The 19,233-nt window shown below is 41.4% G+C and overlaps 1 protein-coding gene across 1 annotated transcript in view; it reads left to right on the top strand.

Moving 5' to 3' along the window:
- Positions 1–346: 346 nt before the first annotated feature.
- The window catches only part of LRP1B (LDL receptor related protein 1B), a gene marked incomplete at both ends in the record, with an annotated part of 666,837 nt that continues 647,950 nt past the window's right edge, over positions 347–19,233 (top strand). Inside the window, one exon of the mRNA XM_082763005.1 lies at positions 347–425. Coding sequence (XP_082619131.1) covers positions 347–425 — 79 coding nt within the window. The remainder of the gene's footprint in view (positions 426–19,233) is intronic.

Raw genomic sequence — 19,233 nt, 5'->3', positions numbered from 1 at the left:
GAAATTAAAAATAATAATAATAATAATAAACAAAAAAGATTTAGAAAAAAAAAAAAGAAGAAGAAGAAGAAGGCAAAAAGTGCCCCGCGTGCGGGGGGTGGCAGCCGCCTTCCTCCGCGCGGCTCCGCGGGCGCGGGGCGTGCCGCGGGGCGGGGCGCGGGGCGGGCGGGGGCGGAGCGCGGCGCTGGGGGCCGCGGGCGCCCCGCGCTGCCCGCTCGCTGCGTGCGGTGAGCCCGGAGCCGCAAAGCCCCGCTGCTGCCGCTGCTTCTGCTGCTGCTGCCGCTGCTGCTGCTCCCCGGTCCCCGCGCAACGGCGGAGCTGCCTCCGCCGCTCCGCACCCGCCGCGATGCCCGCGCTCCTCCTGGCCCTGGCGGCAGCGCTCTGGGGATTACCGGCCGGCGGCCGGGCAGCGGGAGCCCGCGGAGGTAAGGGGCGGCAGCCCGGGGAACTTTGCGGAGCTGGTGATGCTGCCCGTGCCGCTGCTGGCAGCGCGGCGGGGAAGTTTGGAGGCTGCCCCTGAGCCGGGGTGGCGGCGTGGAAACTTAGGGGATGGGGATGGAGAAGGGGATGGGGTGAGGGTAGGGGTGAGGATGGGGATGGAGAAGGGGATGGAGTGAGGATGGGGATGAGGTCGAGGATGAAGATGAGGATGAGGATGGAGAAGGGGATGGGGATGAGGATGAAGATGAGGATTGGGATGAAGATGAGGATGGAGAAGGGGATGGGGGCACAGCCGGCGACCCGCCGCGGTCCGGGCGAGGAAGGGGCTCCGGGACCCCTTGGGGCGCGGCGGCTCCGCGCTGGCACCGGAGCAGAGCTGACTCCGAATCGGGCTCCCGGCGCCGCCGCCCCGAGGTGCGCCCGGCTCCTGCCCGCCCAAGTTGGCTCCGCGCCGCTCCACAACTCCCTCTGCGACAGCTTTGTCGCGACACGCGGCTACGCGAACGAGCGGCGGTAGCGTCCGGTGTCGCGACACGCGAGCTACCGGAGGGGGGGAAGGACGAGCCGGCTCTACGCCCGGTGCCTGCGCTCGTACTTCAGTCTGGAGGCGAATCTCGGCGGTCGCGATGGGGTTTGCGCGATGGAAAATATTTCACGAACTTTCCGCCGTGCTCCCCAAACGGGCAGGTTGGCTTTCCGCGGCTGCAGCCTGCCTCTGAGCCGGGGAATAAAAACGAAACTTGCAAATATTTGGTGGAATTGTGCTGGAAACGGGTCTGTCGCTCTGTCCCCCCTCCCCGATGGAGATAAGCAGGTGCCACTTCTTCCTCAGTATCAGTTTCTGGTGTCTCAGTTTTGCATCGTTTTCCCCGTATTTTGTGTTTGTAGTTACCTTGCTCGGATTCAGCATTTCACAAAAAAAAAAAAAAAAAAGTGCTGTCAGCTTACGTTACAATCAATCCCATCTTAAAAGGCAGCATCCTTGTAAATCATACCAGCCCCAAAAGTGGGATAAATCAAATTTACTCAGAATCAACTAACTCATCATATCGTAACGTCATGTCTTATCAAAACCGAGCGGAGTACACATTAGGACTTAAAAGGCGTTTTGTTAAAAAATGTCAAGTGGTCTCAACCTAAAAGGGATTCGGGATGAGGCTTCCAGAAAGAAAATTACATTTGCACATCAGATAAACTTTGATATGCTGCAAAAATTATTGACCGTACCAAGCTGATTTTCCTTTACGAGAGGAAATTCTGGGGCACCGAAGCGTGCCAGGCTTAATGTATGTGAAAGGCAGTGAAATTTGGGATGCACCGTGGCTCGCCATTGGTAATACGAGAATTGGGGAAATGTCATGGATTGTGTTAATAGCAGTGTTGTGGTAGCCATGGTGATATTAAATATTAGTGAGGTGCTGCAGGGAGAGGTGACACCTATTAGACCAGTGGAAAATGTTAGGAAAAAGGGGGAGGGAAGAAAAAACACCAAAGTTTGAAGCATGTAAAGCTTTTCTCTATGTTTGCAATATGCTGGAGGAGTTTTATCGGACCAGCTCTGTCCTCAGACAGGTTACAGCTACTCTAGAGTATATTACATGACATATATATTACATTATATACATATATATATATATATGTATATATAAGTTGGGAAGGAAAAATGTTCAGAAATATGGAAATGAGGTGAAAAAGAAGGAAAAAGGCAGTCTGAAGAGGGGAGTCCCTCCGGGAGGGAGAAGTCCTGCAGCTGAGGTTGTGCCTCTTGGGTGACAAGGAGGTACAGCTCACCTTACAGTGCTTCAGTCAGCCTCTTCCCAAGGAGGCTCACAACCCAATTCCCTTGTGGTTATCCTGGTAAAGAAGTTGAGAAGCCTGAGGAGCCTTGCTAATGCTGGCGAGGCTGAGGAGCTCGAAGTCCCATCCCCACCTTTCCAGAACTGGAGCTGGTGGCCCTGGGGCTGTGAAGAAGGTGCCCAGCCTCAGGATCTGGGTTTGGATAACCTGTACAACTGTGTAGTGTGATTTGGTTCTTTCCCCCAGTGAAATGCGTATCCCCAGTAGCACTAATAAGTACGTGGCTCGTTATTAATAGGCTTGCCGCTCATTGTTTGCCCACAGCTTGGTGGCAGACCACAGCTGGCAGGTTGCCCTGGTGGTCCTTGTCTGCATGGTCCTGCAGGTGGTCCTCCTCCAGAGGTAGTCTTTGAACCAAGCAGAGAGGTGTTCTCTGGTACATTAAAACTCAGCCCTTTCCCCCAAATGACAGTGTATTGCATGTTCAATTCATGCTTTTGTGTATCTTAAGCCTTTAAAGAAAAGGCAAACTTCCCTGAAAGCTACTCCTCTCTGAAGTCATAAAGCCTTCAGAAATTTCCATCTTTGTTCCACTTAGCAGGGAATTTACTGTTTTCAGGGTGTCCTTTGACCATACTTAAGTAAGGGTTGGAAATGAATGACTTAAAATGGAGTTTTCAGGTTCAAGGTTCAGCTGATGTTAATTTGGATTACTTGCCGGGCAGCAGAAACAGACCAGGTGAAATAAATTTGCCTCCTTCTGGTGGGGGTGATTGCTGGTGGCCTTCCCTTTCCAGCAAGGTGCCCCAGCAGGTGGCAGTGGGGCTGCCAGGGGGGTACCAGCCATCCTGTTACTAGCTGAATGTTTGAAACCAAGTGCACCAAACACTGCTGTGCTTTACCAGCCTGAGCTCCAGTTTGGCAGTGCATTGGGAAGTATTCCCAAAAAATCTCTTCCTGTGCTGTGCTACAGAGGCGCTTGCTTCATACTCATGTTTTATGTGTCTTGGACATAGATAAGTACTAATATCTTATACCCAAAAGAAATACGTCCAAGGTCGCAGCGACATTCCTATTTATTTATTCCGAAGAACAATACTGCAGGAAGCACGGTGTGCTTTTAAGAACTTATCTGTCACGGGAGAGGCACAATTACAGAGAAGCTTGAAGATATATCAAGGAATTTAGGACAGTAGTTAGAAGGATGTGCAATAAGAAGTAATTAAAGAAAGAAATCGTGAGAGATTTCCACAAGTGCAATTTCAGTGACTGGTTTTATGGGGCAATCAGTGATGTATGTGCCTCCACGATTGAGTATGTGATTGCATGCACAAAATCCTGATGCTTCTGGAGACTGAGCAAACTGTGTTGGGTTTTCTCTGAATCGACGTATGTATTCTCTCTTATTCAAGTTATTTTATGCTCAGTTCAATGGTTTTGGAGATCTTTGGTTTAATAAAAGGAAAAGTGTTATAAATGCACAAACTACTTAAAAGGCAAAACTTTGTTTTACAGTTCAAAACCGTATGTATTATATGAAAGGACTGCATGTAAACTTGTTCTGTGGCCAATCTTCTGCTAATTTATCATAGGGGTTTTGTCTGGGTTTTGTCTAGTATTCCTGCATGTTGAAGTAGCTATTCTCCAAAGACCTATAGAAAATCTCTTCGTACTTCACAGAGTAGCTTTTTTTTTTTTTCTCTGAAATGTTCCAAGTGAATTTGAGCACATACACATACCTTTACAGTCATATGGATCCCAGTCTTACCCCACTTGCTTCAAGTGGCAAAACTCACAGTAGCAATGAAATAAGTGCAGTTTGGAAGCCCTTGTTCCTCTAGAGCCTGTTGTATGTCTTTTTGTCTGTTATTTGGAGTTGAAGAAAATAGGTTTCTCTTTATTGATTGTAAAGTACTTATGTAATTTTAATTTAAGAACTTAGAGTTCTGTCTATCTGTAGAGATGCTGGTAATCTAAGTAGTAGAAAGTCCTTGTTACAGCATCGTACTTTGAGTCCCAGCATGTTGTTTTTCCTAGTTTTTAATATATTAATCTGTCTTTAATAGTTATGTTCCTTAAAATATAATTAAATAAAATTTGCTTAGGGAAATAATTTTAATTGCACTTACCCAAAACACTTTTAACGTGAACCCTGAAGATAAAAATATCAGAAAGTGATTATTTTTATGTAAGTCATGATGACTGTTGAGTCTGTGCTTAGTGAAAGCTTGGGCTAAGTGCAGGCACTGCAGAATGGATCCTAAATTTGCAAGTACAATTAGAAATTAATTAGATTTTTAAATGTTACTCAAATGACTATGTACCTTCTGTCCAACCCACTGGTTTGTTTTAGCTAAACAAGTTTTGGGGTCTCAAATTTGGTCTATGGAAAGGATGCAAATATTTGTAAGCAGAGCTGTATTTCAGCTGGCTACTTGATGACCACAGCACTAAAAATTCCCGAGGTGCACTGAGTTTCCCGATGCTGTTGGGTAGACCCAAAGTGATGTGAGCAGGATCATGGCTTGCCCCTGCTGTGCCAGGACCAGTGGGCAATGCTGGGCTGCACACAAGCTCTGGAACCCCAGGAACGGGATTCCCCTAAAACACCGTGTCCTAAGGTAGATTTAGTGGGAGCTAGGAAGGATCATTAGAGACAAAGACGTGCTTTTCCCAGTAGTGTGTTCACTATGCTGTTAATCTAATTTAATTGGTAAGATCCTTGTAGTAGGAAGATCTTCCTGCGTACCTGGGAAGTGTAGGTATATCTGTTGTATCTTGTTATCGGGTATGTCGAGGCTTCCTCCCTGTCATGTAGACATAGAATTGGGCTTGGGCACTATATTCTTTTTTATGAACCCTACCAAGCTGGAAATAAAATTGGGCACTAAAAAGAAGATTGTATGTCTCTTTAGCAACTCCATTTATCGATCATTTTGTAATAAATTGCAGTTGTGTATTAATAACAAAAGACTGGGATACATAAGGGCATTGCTAAGTAATAGGACTTTTTAAAGATGATGTAATGCCAGTCTTGAAGTGAGGTACACTTGGAGATTTTTATTTCTATTCGGTTAGAAATCCAGTTGAACTCTCTGAGGTGGAAAAGTAGAGATTACAGTATTAGGAGTTCTAGATACGGTACATTGTGTCCTGAAATGTGCTCTTAACGCCAGCTGATGTTCCTAAACATCTCATGTGTTGCTGTCTGCTGAATAACGTGGCCTTCCAGAAGAGCCAAACTGTTGAAACACACCTTTGCTTCAGAAATAAGAATGCATTTTTTTTCGTTTCTTTCTGTAAGATCAATGTATTTTGGACTACCCATTGCCTTACTGTCAGTAGAAGGTTCCTTGGTGACTTCTGTGTGTGACACTGTTGAATAACTGATTCACTGAGAGTGATAAGAAATGCTGTAGAGATGAATCTTAAACTTTGAGAATAAGAAAAATATATACAATTCCTCCAGGTTTTCTCAACCACTGAGTTTTTATTTAATACCTGTTCATAAGCTTCAGTATTTTTTTTCCTTGAATGAACAAAGGAAACGTGGGGAATGAAAACATACAGTTTTGTGTTTTTCGAATAGTCTTATGATGATATATTGAAAGGGGAACAGACCATGTGCAAGACAAATGCTGATGCAATGCTTTCCAAATGCAGTATTTCTCCTGTGGGCTGTTCTGTCAAGGGGAGACCTCTTCTGCTCACACAAGCACACGCTTCAGCAGCACAAAAAGATACCCAGGCAATTTTCATGTAATGCTTTATGATTTTAATTCGCCTATCTGCAAACTAACCAAAACTCTTTTTGTCAACAACTTTTAAAATACAATTTTGATATTGTCAAATAGTTTGGGAAGCTGCTTATTGTACTCTGTTAGAATGGTTGTATTTTCACATGTTGTGATGTGCTGGCAAGTATTTTTCCTCAAATGTAATTTTTTAGGATATTTTAAGACATTGGAGGTACCAAAACGCTACTACTTCTAATATATCCTTCTTTAAATGTGCCTCTTTGGAGAAATGCTGTGGCATAGTGCAGCCATAAAAGTGCATGTGGAAAAAAAAAAAAAGTTACTAATGCAAAATGATCATGGAAAAAATGGCAGTAAGTTTCTAGATGATGGATAGCTTTCCCCAAAACACCTGCCTCTTCTTGCTTGCAAATCCTGTGAAGATGAAAGAAGAGCAGCGCAAGTTCATAGCTACTTGGATGCTCTTTTGCATATGCAAACACATGCTGATTTACCCAAAGTATATTGGTATTTGTGTAAAACTGTGTGCTTATGAAATGAAAGCATGTCATTGAGCAGTGAAGCTTTCTTCTCAGGAGAATATTGTTTTTTATTTATGCTTCACTGTGTTAACAAACAGATTATAGCCCTGAGTTTATACCTCTGAGATCAATGTATTCTTTGTTCTGGACTTGGTGGTTATGGGGTCAGGATTCAGAAGTGCAAGGAAACTTTGGATCATTTTATTAAAATATCATTGGGAAATCTTAATTGGTAGACTTAATAAAGTTATGTTTTGTCTGTTTTTTACTACAGCTTTTATACAATAAATTAACTATTTCTTGCAGTATTTTTATTCTGAAGTTTGGTTCAGTTTTGATTGGGTTCCTTGTATTGAACTCACTTTTATATTTCCCACATCTAATTCTGAAATATATGGATCAAATTCATGATTGCTGTTCTCAGTTTGTAATGTTCCTCTAGAAAATGAGTTATTTCATAAATTGTTTATTTTTAATGATAAATGGTCAATTTCTCATTAAAAAAAAAAATATAAATCTATTGTTTTAAATGGACCACCCTCTCCTGAGGTCAGAAAAAGAGACAAAATTCCAGACAGATCAATATGCTGATATGTATTGTCTACTACCTGGAAGCCATTTGGTTGTACTTAAACCTGGTTCTGTGTAAGGCAGACAAAGCTGGCTCGTTTTCTAGATGAAGCACTGTACTTTGCATTCAAGATGTCTTGTTACTCCTAGTTATCACTCATTTAAAGTAGCAAAGACTCATTAAAAGGAATTCAGAACACAAAATCTGCTGGATTAGAGCAGTGCAGTACAGTGGCAGGGATGTTCAACAGTAATATAACAAGTGTGGCTCGTTTGGCTTCCTACTGCCTGAATGTGATTAGTAAAAACAGGGAGATGGCACTTGGCTGAGGGGTGAGCACTCGATTCCTAAATTGTGAAGGTGTTTTTGTACCAAGTGCTCTGACAGACTGATCCACAACTCATGGAAGAGCGTGGAAAACTTGTCTTGCTTCCAGTGGGTTTTGATCCAGTTCCCAAATGCTGGTCTGGGAGGGATGTGAGGATGGCACTTTGTCATTCAGCAACCTGGCTCCTTATGAGTCGTGTGCCTATCCAGAGATGAGCACAGTTGAGTTCCTTTTGATGCTTTTTTTTTTTTTTTTTTTTTTTTTTCCCTCCAAATAATCCATGTTTCAGCAGTATTCCAGTCATGCAAACCCTGCATGCTCAGGATTTGCTCAGCTTACAGGTGGAGGTGAGCTATTACTGGATGAATGGCAGAAATACAGCATTGCTCTATGAGGATAGACAGGGCTATTTCCTGCTCATACATACATATGAAGCTTTAAAAGTTCTCAGTCATATTTATAAATGCTTTTGCTGTTCTCGTTCAGTCCTTCCATCATCTCTACTTAAGCTCTGAGATTCTCTGGGGCTGCCAGAAGAGGTACAGCAGCAGGGTGATTCTGCGAAGCCCAGCTAGGGGCTGGGATAAGCCTGGGTGTTCTCCGCAGCCCACTTCCCAATTCCTTGATGTGAGTGGAGGTGGGGAAAGAACAAACGTAGCTGGGAAAAAACAAACAAACAAACAAAAACAACAACAATTATGATTTAGAAACTGCTGCAATTTTATTACATTGTGTCCCTGGAATGTTACATCTAGTCTGCTGCTTCTTGACACTTTGAAGTGTCATTGTTCATGGGATTTATCATTTTACATACAAGTTATATGTGAAGATATATATTAAAAAACGTTTACTTTCTGTTTTGTCAGACCGTATAAATGGAACCTGTTAAAGAAAAATGTAGACTTCTTTCTTTTTACTTAGTATTTTACTTTGAGCATTTTTTCCTACTACTAGATAAACCACTACTATCTAGCCAGTTGAGAAATGTTGGAAGACCTATAATCTCACCTCATTTGAAACACTTGGTTTAAAATGGCTTATTTTGTGTAACTGCAATGAAACTTCTATTTTGAGGGATATTGGCAGGCAGAGTTAAGGACAGGGAGCAAGGGAAGAACGCTGCAATACTGAATTTATTCCTCTTGGGTGACACTAAGCCAAGTGGCTGGTTCTTAAGATTACGGAAAGAACAGTGAACAACAAAAGGTTTCTTCATAGTAGTGTCTCGTTATAGTAGGCTTAGGCAAAATGTTTTAGACTAGCATTACATCATATACAGGGGAGATGAAGCAAATTGGGACTACACAGGTGTAAAGATGTGAAAACTAAGGCACTACTCCATGGCTGTGGTTTGTCAGGCTGAATCGCTTTTGCGCTTCTGTTGATGACAAAGCAGGGCTACCTCAGAGCAGGCAGGTATCTTGCAGATGCTGGCTCTGAAGCTAGCCTGATCTGCAGCAGTTAACCGTGTAGGGCTGCTATAAGCTACTTCTGTGAGGACAGATTGCAAGTATAAACGTGTATATTAAACCTTGGATGTACAGGGAGAGCGTTGAAGATACTGTGTATAGCAAAGCCAGGAGCACAGGGAGGGGCTGGGCAGACATAATCTCATGCCCTGACCCAAATGGTCCATTAGCATATTTTTTCAAATAGGAGCATGCTATTCAGGTCAGCATGTGCACACAGACCCATCGGAATGAATTCCTTCCCTTGCGCTTGTTACCTTACATTTCTTTCTTTGGGTTTTGAAGGCTGTGACTTAAACAGAGCTGACAGTATAAAATATTACCCATTTACTCTGTAGATTATACTCCTCCGGAGAATTGGTGTCAGCTAATCTGCCACTTTGACGTTTTCAGATACCTGCTAACTGCATATCCCGTAACGCTGCGGGAGACTGTCAGATCTGGGTGTCCGTAACCTTATTTATTCCCTCCAAACTTCCAGGAGTGTATGTTCAGATCTCTAGCCTGTGTGACTTACTTTGTCCTATGAGAAGCTTCCTTTCGGTGTAGAAATTCGATTTGTCAGTACCCAATTTTGACCACTCTTTGGGCAGTAGGAAGAGAGTTTGAAGCAGATGGCTGTCAACATGATGACGAAATTCTGAAATACTGCTCAGATACAAACTGTGAGGCTTGGTATTTAAAGCACATTCAAGCATATAAAACTGCTTATATTTCTAACACATTACTGCTTTTGCTGTGGAATACTCTTGATACAATTCATACACTTCTGTGATAAAATATTTTTTCTTTTACTGAAAAAAAACAAACTCCACTAACCAATTAACGTTATTCAGCAATGAGTAAAACACTATGAACCGTGTTATGATTTCGTCAGTTAGAATCATTAAATGCTCTTCAATGAAACCACACTGATTTACGTTAATTGGTGGCCTGTCTTTGCACAATGGTATCGCGCTGTGTCAAATGTGCCTTGCAAAAAAAGGTAATGCAGCTAAACGTGCCGTGATTGCTGCTCTTGTGGTGTTGACTGGTGCTCAGAAGCTGGCCAGCAAATGAGTTTAAACTACAGGAGTGCTTAATGTGTGGCCGTGAATTTTTAGGAGCACACTAAAAAACACTTTCATAAAATAAGTGCTAAAGTAGTAGTAGGTATGGCACAACTTGGATTCTGCGTCACATTTGTAAATTAGTTGTTGGATTTAAGTGCTTTATAAAAGACTTTGTATATATATATATATCAAATATATATGAAAAGCATGATGTAAGTATGCAAACTTAATAGAATGCCTTTTATAGCTTTATATATCTTAAGGAAAAAATGTCAGAGAGTAATAGATCAACAGTCTGTTTAGCCCCACAGTGGCCATTTTTTCTAAAGATGATATAGTATGTCCTTGGTGGTTCCATGAGTAAAGCAGTACTGTGGAGAACTGTTTCTAGAACTGTTTTTCTGATTTGGGGTAGAATACCTGTGTGTTTTGGGTGGTCATCTTAAAATGGTCACTGCTGGCTGATCATGCATACATAAAATGAATAAGGGGAAGTTACTTCTAAATATTGCATTTACACTGAATTCCATTTTAAATCCTGTTTTGCACTGAGCAGAAAAGTTGCCACGTCTAAATGGAAATCTTTGAATAATTTCATTTTCTGTGTCACAACAAACATCTGCTGGCCATAGGTTTTGTGTTTGTACTGCGGGCAAGCAGAATGGTAACTGTACTTGCTCATCTCACATTGACACCTTGGGTAGACTATCTCTATTTTTAATCAAATTTCCAAAATCTCATGCCTGGGAAAACCTCTTACAACTTCAGGAGTCCAGGTGCTGCAGAGCTTATTAGAGAGTAACAGCTTTTGATGATACAAGTGCCTGTTGAATGTTGCTTTCATTTGGAATTGCAGCCTCAGGGAAGCAAACAGACTAGAAGTGGATAATGGAAACAGAGAGGCTAGGAGGGCTACTTGTTAAATTACAGGATTATTTTATTTGGTAGGGAGCAAGAAAGGCCATGTCCAGTACAAAACCAAAAATATAAACACCACAGCTCTTACTAAGTTTCTGCTCTGTTTCTGAACCACAGAGTTTGCATTCTGGAATAGAAGAGGTGATGAGCAGCAGTGTTTGGCATGTGTGAGTATTGTCTTTTATAAGCCATGGGAAATCAATCTTCCTTCTTTCCTTCATGAAAATACAGAACTCCTTGAAGCCGTTGCTTTTGAAAATGAATGTATTAGTGAAAAATTCATGGATGATCCAGATCTAATTTTTATAGAAATGAACGGTAATGCACTCCGGGACTTCAGGTCCATATGGATGTATTTTACATTCACCTGCATTATTGTAGACTTAAAGAATAACTTTTTTTTTCATGACTGATAAATAACTGAAGGTATAAAACAGCTCATCCCAATAGAAATTGCTGGCACTGTAAGGCACAAATGTCAGCTGTAGCACATTGATGTTTTAATAACAAAAAGTAATCTCCTCGTACTTCAGTAATAAAGTTACACAGGCTCTGGTTTGCTTTCTTGTCAACATCTTTCTATTGACACCTTTCTGTCAAAAAGATGAAGTGAAGAATAAAATCCAACTCTTTTCTCTCATGTTAAATGTATTCTGCAAAGCTTTTGCGAAATACAAAGCATATGGACTTTGCAGATAGTGTTTGCATTTGGGACTTGCAGGGAAATCTACGTGAACTTTGTGCTGTGGAAATAGTTGCCCTTTAAAGCAACCAGTTATTTTAAATAACCAGATTTCTAAAAGCTGTATTTTGGGGAATAGTCTAATCTTTAGAGCTCTTTTGTTTTTTAGGAGCAGTAGAATATAGTTATTGATATAAACTGAGATCTCAAAATTTGCCAGTCTGCGTGCCTGGATAGGTACCATTTTTTTCTGAGAAATCTGTTACTGTTTAGAGCAGACAGAATCCATAGTCTAGCAAATTGTCAGAGAATGTTCTAGTTGAAATGGTCCAATAATATAGTCCAAAATCTCATTGTTTATTAACATTTATTTTGATTCTCATAATGACATGAATATTGGTTCAAAATGTATTTTTTAAAAAAGGCTAATATCTTCATAGATGTCAGTCTGGTCCACAAAACATCCAAAAAGGTATCCTTCAGAAGCAATAAGTAGGAGATATGTGTCTGAATTTCATTAGCTGGTAATAATATGCGTACCCATACCTGGGGAGAAACACCGCTTAAAACCTGAGCTTCCCGCTAGGCCAGTGGGGCTCGTATCACTCGCAAGGTTAGGCCTCCTGCTTTGCCATCACGGGTTTCTGTGGAGAAATGGCTGGGGTAAGCTGCTGCAAAACTGCCAACATCTGCTAAATTAGATGTAACTTTTAAAGCAAAATCCCTGAAGAGCTGGGGCTGGGCAAAGCGTTGCGGGAGAGGTTTAATTTCAGCTTCTGCTGTGGGTGGAGCTGCAGTGGGGCAGCTGGGCAGGGTTGGTCATGCTGGAGTCCATCCCCATGAGTGCAGCAGGCTTCAGGCCCAGATCAGTTCTTTGCTCAATGATAGCTATGTAAATATGAAAATACAGAAAATATGTAGTTCAAGGGGGTAAAAATTGTATCTTTTCAGGGCGGTGATACTGGAATAAAGGGTCATAGAGTGTGGGGAGAAGTCTTTCTTCCCCTCTTTGGCCTTTGTAGCCCTTCATTTGACAGACCATCTGACCTGAGAACCAAAAATGTCTTCTCTGCTGGAGGTGGTGACAGACTTCAATTCGTTTGAACCAAATAATGAGGAAAAAATGAGCAGATCTTGAGCACGGCAGCATAGCCATCGGGGCTGATGCTGCTCGTCATGATGCTGCTCTTGTTGGGTGATGCTAGTGCTTGAGATTGCTGATGAATTTCAGTAGCAAAGACTAGGAGAGGGCAGACTGGTAACAGCCTGGGGAGGAGAACTTGCATCCCAGAAAAGGGCAAAATGTTGCTGAAGAAGGGCAAACCAAGGGATTTCCTTCCCCGGGTGCTTGCAGTTGGGCTCTGCCCCGTATGGAGAAACAAAAGGGAAGGCTCCATCAATCTTGCTCTTATTAAATTGGCACAGCTAATGTATTCTGCTAAAATGTGTTCATCATGCTGTTTAAAACAACCAGGTTAGAAATCTACTGACAATAAATGAAGATTTATTATTTTCAGTGTCATTGGGGCACCTAATACAGGATTGGAATACTAACTGGAGTTTGTGAAAGGAGAAAAAAAATGTCCTGGTGCCATTTAATTAACTGTTTGGCCAATATTTCTGCCTTTTTATTGAAAAATCTGTACATTGCAACTGGCTTCAAGTATACTCTGGGACAACTCTGCCAACAGCCAGCAAATAAACACATTAAAATACAGACAGCCTTGCACAGCTCCGTGCATATCCGATAAAATCACACCTTCAGCTGCAGAGATTTATTTTTTTTTTGGTAACAAACTAGCAAACAAGAATGTAATAATTGAATATTTAATTATAAAGTAATTCATTAAAAGACAGTTAATATTTTTTATAAGCATAGAAGGAAAGTCTCTTGTGGAGTGTGTCATGGGGGACAACTAAGGTCAGTGAAAATGTGAGCAGGGTTTTCTTAATTTATGCTTTAGTCGGTTATGTTCTTTCAAAGCTTCTTAAATTATTTTTTTCCTTTAACCATGTATTTATTTCCCAGTATTGTTTCTGGCTGACCAATGTGCTTTTTGAGGAAAGCTTTAATAAATTACCTTCATTTTCTTTAGATTATGGGAAGCATGCACTATTCTCTCATTTTATACGGGGTGTTACCTATTAATTTGATTTCCAATCAATGTTCTGCAGTTCAGGTCTCTTCCATGGAAGTTAACTAGGTACATTGCTTCTGAACTAAGACATCCTGGAAGGCAGCTGTAAATAACCTATTACATACAGCCGATACTGCACAGATATTTTTATTACTTTTTCTCTACATCATATTGTTCTAAGTGACACCTTGATCTTTGATCGCAAATACTGGAGCTGCAACCCTTAATTTCTACAAGAGCTCCTAGAGTAAAGGAAATTCTGGGTTTGTCACTCAGGCCAAAAGCGCTGGTATCACATTAGTAGTTTGGTTTTTACCTTAATGCTGAGGACAGCATCTTATGGGCACAGAATATGTAAAGCTCAGCTTTTTCATTAGATCCAGCAAATGTATTTGGTGATGCATTAATGACATGTCAAGTGACTATATTTTGGGGGAGATGGAGGCCAAGTTGGGAAGAGTTTAAAAGACAACTAAAAGAAATCAGACTAAAAGTACTGAATTACCTCTATTATATCTCTCGCAGCCCTTGCAGCCCTGCTGGTCTGGATTCCGGTGGTAACTCTCGAGTTGAAAGGTTAATGACTCATTTTCTGAGCAGTGCAGTTTTCTTTCATTTTTCATCTACAATTATCTCCACTGCTTTAAAAACCTGAAAGGCACTTCCAAAACGCATTGTACTCGTGTGTTATTGCTGTCAATTAAAGTTATTAAATCACAGATTTTTAAAAGTGAAATCCAAATACGCATTAATATATTTCTGTCGTTGCGTTGCCACTCCATTATGGAAGTCACAAGTGCAGCACTGAGGCAGCTCTAGAAGTCGGTGGATATTTCTGTTGATGGACCCAAGTGTTCATTTGAATATCCATTTGGGGAATAGCCTTAAGGGTGGCAAAGCTAGGGAGAAGAGAAAGCTGTTATGGGCTGCTGGCGCAGGAGTTCAGTGTTGGGAAGAATTGGGGTGGGCAGATGAGTTGGCCATCCCGTGCTTATAGGGGCATAGGGGCAATAAAAGACAAGTAAAAAGAGGCACATTATCACTCCCCTGACCAGGGCTCTTAAGGACAAAAAAAGGAATTTCTGAAAAGTTGTAAACCTTATGTTTGAAAGGTTGAAATACTAGTGGTGGTTACGGGAAATGGAAGATGAGGGCAAAAGCCAAGTTTTTTCACAGCTGCTTGATATGGTGTTTGTGCTCCTTTGCGAATTCCTTAAATTAGCAATTTCACTTTTCTGTAAGTCTCCTGTACTTTGACTCTTAACTGAATTAAGTCCCATTATAAATGACATCTTTCCAACAGTTGGGATACAGGTTAGTGCTCCCAAGAGGGGCGATTTAATGAGGTTGTTGCTATGACAGCTCAGCTCCAGGCAGTACATGTGCTGCCTCAAAATACCCTCTCTCCCCTCAAATATTGCAGCAACTTCTGTGAGTGGATTTTTAAACTTTGCTCTTAGTGAAATTCAAGCGCAGCACTTTACAATTCTATTTTCACGATAATGTAGCTGAGGTTTTGACAGTCCACGCTGTTTGTTTCTTTACTTCTGAGATGTTAATAGTAATGCATGATTTGACAAGTAAAGGAACAACAAGGTGTTAACTGTATAGTAATTTTAAAGGATGCTCTAAGGGCTAAGTCAACAGATTTACAGAAAGAACTGCCACACGCACTACACTGTTTACAGTGAAAATATATTGGGCCTGTCTTTCTTAAATTCACATCAGAGAACGTCTCAATGGATGGAAATTATTTATTATTTACTCCAGTAACTGGTAGGAATACAAGCATTCCCATTACGCTGCAGACTGTAAGCTGGTACAGCGATTCGTCTCGTCGCGGGAGCTGGCTGTGGTCTACAACGTTGTGTAATGTCTCGCAGTTTCCCAGAGATGTTAAATCAAGCAGTTATATTTTTCAGGAAGGCTGTTAGCGCAAGTCTGATGATGACTGCTGAAGAGGCAATGTGTGCACAGGTTCAGATGGTGGCAGTCCCTCTGGCTGTGTCTGTAGCCTGCAGCGGGACAGGGTTTGGCTGTGGGGACGTCTGGGTTGGCACCAAGGTTGTGTTTGCTGGACTGCTCCTACCTGCCCTTACATAGGCTCCCTGGATAGGAATCATCTTGGAAAGCAGTTCATCCCATCCCTACTGTTCTCCGCTGGCTCTTTTCTTGTCTAATACTATTTTTTGCAAGGTCAAACCTCGGTAAGGTAGTTCTGAGCCTAAGGTTTTGAACCTCAATGTGATCCAGAATACTGCTGTTACTTCATTTTTTTTTTTTTTAAAAAAAAAAAAAAAAAAAAAAAAAAAAGGTCTGAATTGCTATTCCACAATATTATCCCATGAAAATATTTCAGGTTGTCAGTTTTCAGGAAGGATGGTGGCAGAGTGGCAGAGGAAGCAGTTGCCATTGCGACTATTTCTCTGTTGCTGCTCATCTATGAAATGGGGAAATGTCATGTTTAAACTCAAATGAGCAGCTCTGAAATGTATTTCTGCTGCCTCAGTGTTCTCTGGTTGCTTTGTAAGTCGGGTTGCTCCTCATTGTTCTGTCTCTTCTTCCTTCCAAGCTTTGAAAGTGAGTTTTCTTAAAGCTATGACTTCAGCATATAGAGAGGAGTCATACTCAAATCTGACATGACCTATATAAACATTGCTTTTTAACACTGGCCTGGAGTTCACTGGTTCTGCTAAGGATGAAAAGTTTTTTTTTTTTTTTTTCCCCACTTGATCTGTGTTCTGTGTCCGTGTCTGCTTGGCTGTGAATTACTGTGGGTCCATATCTGCTGCCATGAGGCTGTACCCACCAGTGGGTGCTGGGCCGCCTCACTTACTGTTGGAAACAGCTCTGTCACCCCTGACCTCAGTGAAATTCAACCCAGGGAGATGCTGAGGAACTACTTATTCAACCCCAGAAAGCTTTTCCTTTTTGAAGTTAATTGGCTTAAAAGATTTTGATTTGCTGCTGCTTTAGAAACTGTGTGCTATGATCTGGATTTTTTTTTTTTTTTACATATTGTAAGTAAAGTACCTTGGTACTAAAGAGTAAAAGGGCTGGCCATATAAATCACTGCTTCATTGTATTTATTGTGCTAGTTACTCGGCTTCCAAGTATACTAATTTTTTTGTAAATGCAAAATCATTCAGCTGTATCCAGATGGGTTCAAAAGATGCTGATGAGAACATTTGTTAAGGTTTTCAGTGGGTTCTGATAATACTGTTTGCCACAAATGTGCTTGTCCCAGTTTCTTTCAGTGACTGAACAGGAAAGTGCAATTTCTGTGTACTTTTAATGACAGGTAAATAGGTTCAAGTATTCCACCCCATATATAAATTCATATTCTCTATATTGCTTTTTTGGCTTTTATTCCACGATCACAGTTTTGTTCCCTTTGGAAATAAGGGAGACACCTGCTAATCTCCATTTCACCTGACTCCCACCCCCAAAAAGCAAACAAACAAAAAACCACAAAACAAACAAAGCCACCAGCTCCCAAACAAAAAGAGACCAGATGCAAAGTGCGAGGAGCATGGTTTTGATTCCAGCTTCTTGCGATGAAGATTGCTACGAGAAGAGAAAACATGCTGTGATTTATTCTCACGGCAAAAAACTGCGAATGGAACAAGAAGTACAGAAATCTCAATATGTTGTTGCTAATACAATTTACATTTAGAACAGTGTGTCCTCCTTCACCACTACGCTTGGTTTAAACATAGCTAAATTAAAGTGGTCTATAGGCAAAGCTTTTTGAACTGCAGTCCAAACCCTCACTAAATGAACATCTAACACTTGCTGGTAACCATGCAGCTTCTTGAAAAATGTATTTTTTGCGTATTATATTTGCTTTGTGATTATCTCCATGTATAATAATATCAAATTACTATGCTGTCTCTCAAAGTCCTAAATCGTATCATTCTTACACAGACCAGAAAATTACTTGTACTTAACAAAGATATGTTTATCTGTATATATGTCGTGGATTTTAAATCGAACAGTTGCAGACATAATTTTCATAATGTTGGTTAATCCATCTTTAATTAAAATGTTAATTGCTAATCCAGATATTACACGTAGCAAAATCAGCCTACAGTAAGCTGCAACTTATTTGCACAAGGACGAAAAACGTGCAATTACACGGCGGTCTGCTCGTCAGAACTGCAGTCAGTGTATGTACATATGGGAACTCACTAAAACGTGTTGGTGAGTTAGTGTATGAATTATTTCCCAGCCAAAAAAAAAAGAGGTGAGGTAATTTAGTGCTAGAAAAATTCCTTCTTCAGTCAAAGGAGGGCCTGAAATACTGATTTTTAGGGAGATTTTTACCTAGGATGGGTTACTCCAGTGCTGCAGCTGTGGTTGCTTCTGACAGCTGCTCAGCTAGAAAATATTGCTGAAATCCTGTCTGCTTCGGCGTCCAGAACAAAACTCCCTCTGTGTCGGAGCGATGCCTTTCTGGAGTCAGATCCACTCCGTCTCATCTTCCAGCAGAGGGTTGCAGAAGGTAAAGTTAGCTAGACGAAGGTTGTGCTTGTGTAAAAAGCGCACTGAGGTTGCCAGCTAGTTTCAGAGGGCTGCGGGGAGAGGTTTGCTCCTGCTTCTTGTGGCAGAAGTGTGGGCAGTGCCGTGAGGCTCAGCTCGCTGCTTTCTGGAGTAGCTGGCACAGGCAGCGGCGGCGTTTCATGAACTGAGCTGGGAATCCTGGAATTGCTGTTGTTTGTTTAGCTGTGTACCAGTAAGCCTCTTTTGGAGGCGGGGGGAGGCTTGTCTCATTAACAAAAGATTACAGTGGTAGTGGCTGAAAACTTGTTAATCATAAAATATTAGGAACTGCTTAATTGCTGAATGGAATGACGCATGGTGCCTCATGCGTCTGAAACTGATTGATTCAGATCTCTTGGCTGGGTGTGTGTTTTTCATCTGTCATTAGTAGAATTGTGAGGGTCAGTGTAATTCAAATGTGTTTTTCATATCTTTTTCAGAGTAGTCGTATTCAAATCGGACTCATGAAATCATCTGAGACTGCAGTCAGATGTATATTAAATGAAAAAATAGACTTACCTACGGAGTGCCATCTGTTGATTTTTATGTAAAGAAATCTTTTTCATAAATCTCTGTCACTTATAAGAAGTGTATACTAATAGGTAGGCTTTTGAATACATCTTTGCCTTTTTCTAAAACCTGAAACGAAGAACAACCAAAAAACCTGCCACAATCATATAAAACACAGGCTACCCCTAAATGCTATTAACAAAAAGCACACCTCCTAATTCCAGAAATCTTCACAATCTGTTCCTATTTGGGGTTTGTCTCAATGCCATTGGAAAGGTTTGAACTTTTGGATTTTTGGATGTGCTTTTTCATATTTTTTAACCTGTTCATTTTCCATCAAAGATGGTCACCTCTTCACCTTTCTTCTAATCTTTCCTCCCTTTCAGACCCTGTACTCTTTGCCACTTGTGAAAGTCACTTAAACTCTGTTTGAACCTGTACCTGATGTGCTCCAGCAGCACGGCTTCTCTTAGCGAGTTCATCCAAAGGGATCAAGAGGAAGATGC

This window comes from Aythya marila (genome assembly GCF_965140915.1).
Source record: "Aythya marila genome assembly, chromosome: 6".
NCBI classification, from domain to species: Eukaryota; Metazoa; Chordata; class Aves; order Anseriformes; family Anatidae; genus Aythya; species Aythya marila.
This window is presented reverse-complemented; position numbering and strand designations above follow the sequence as displayed.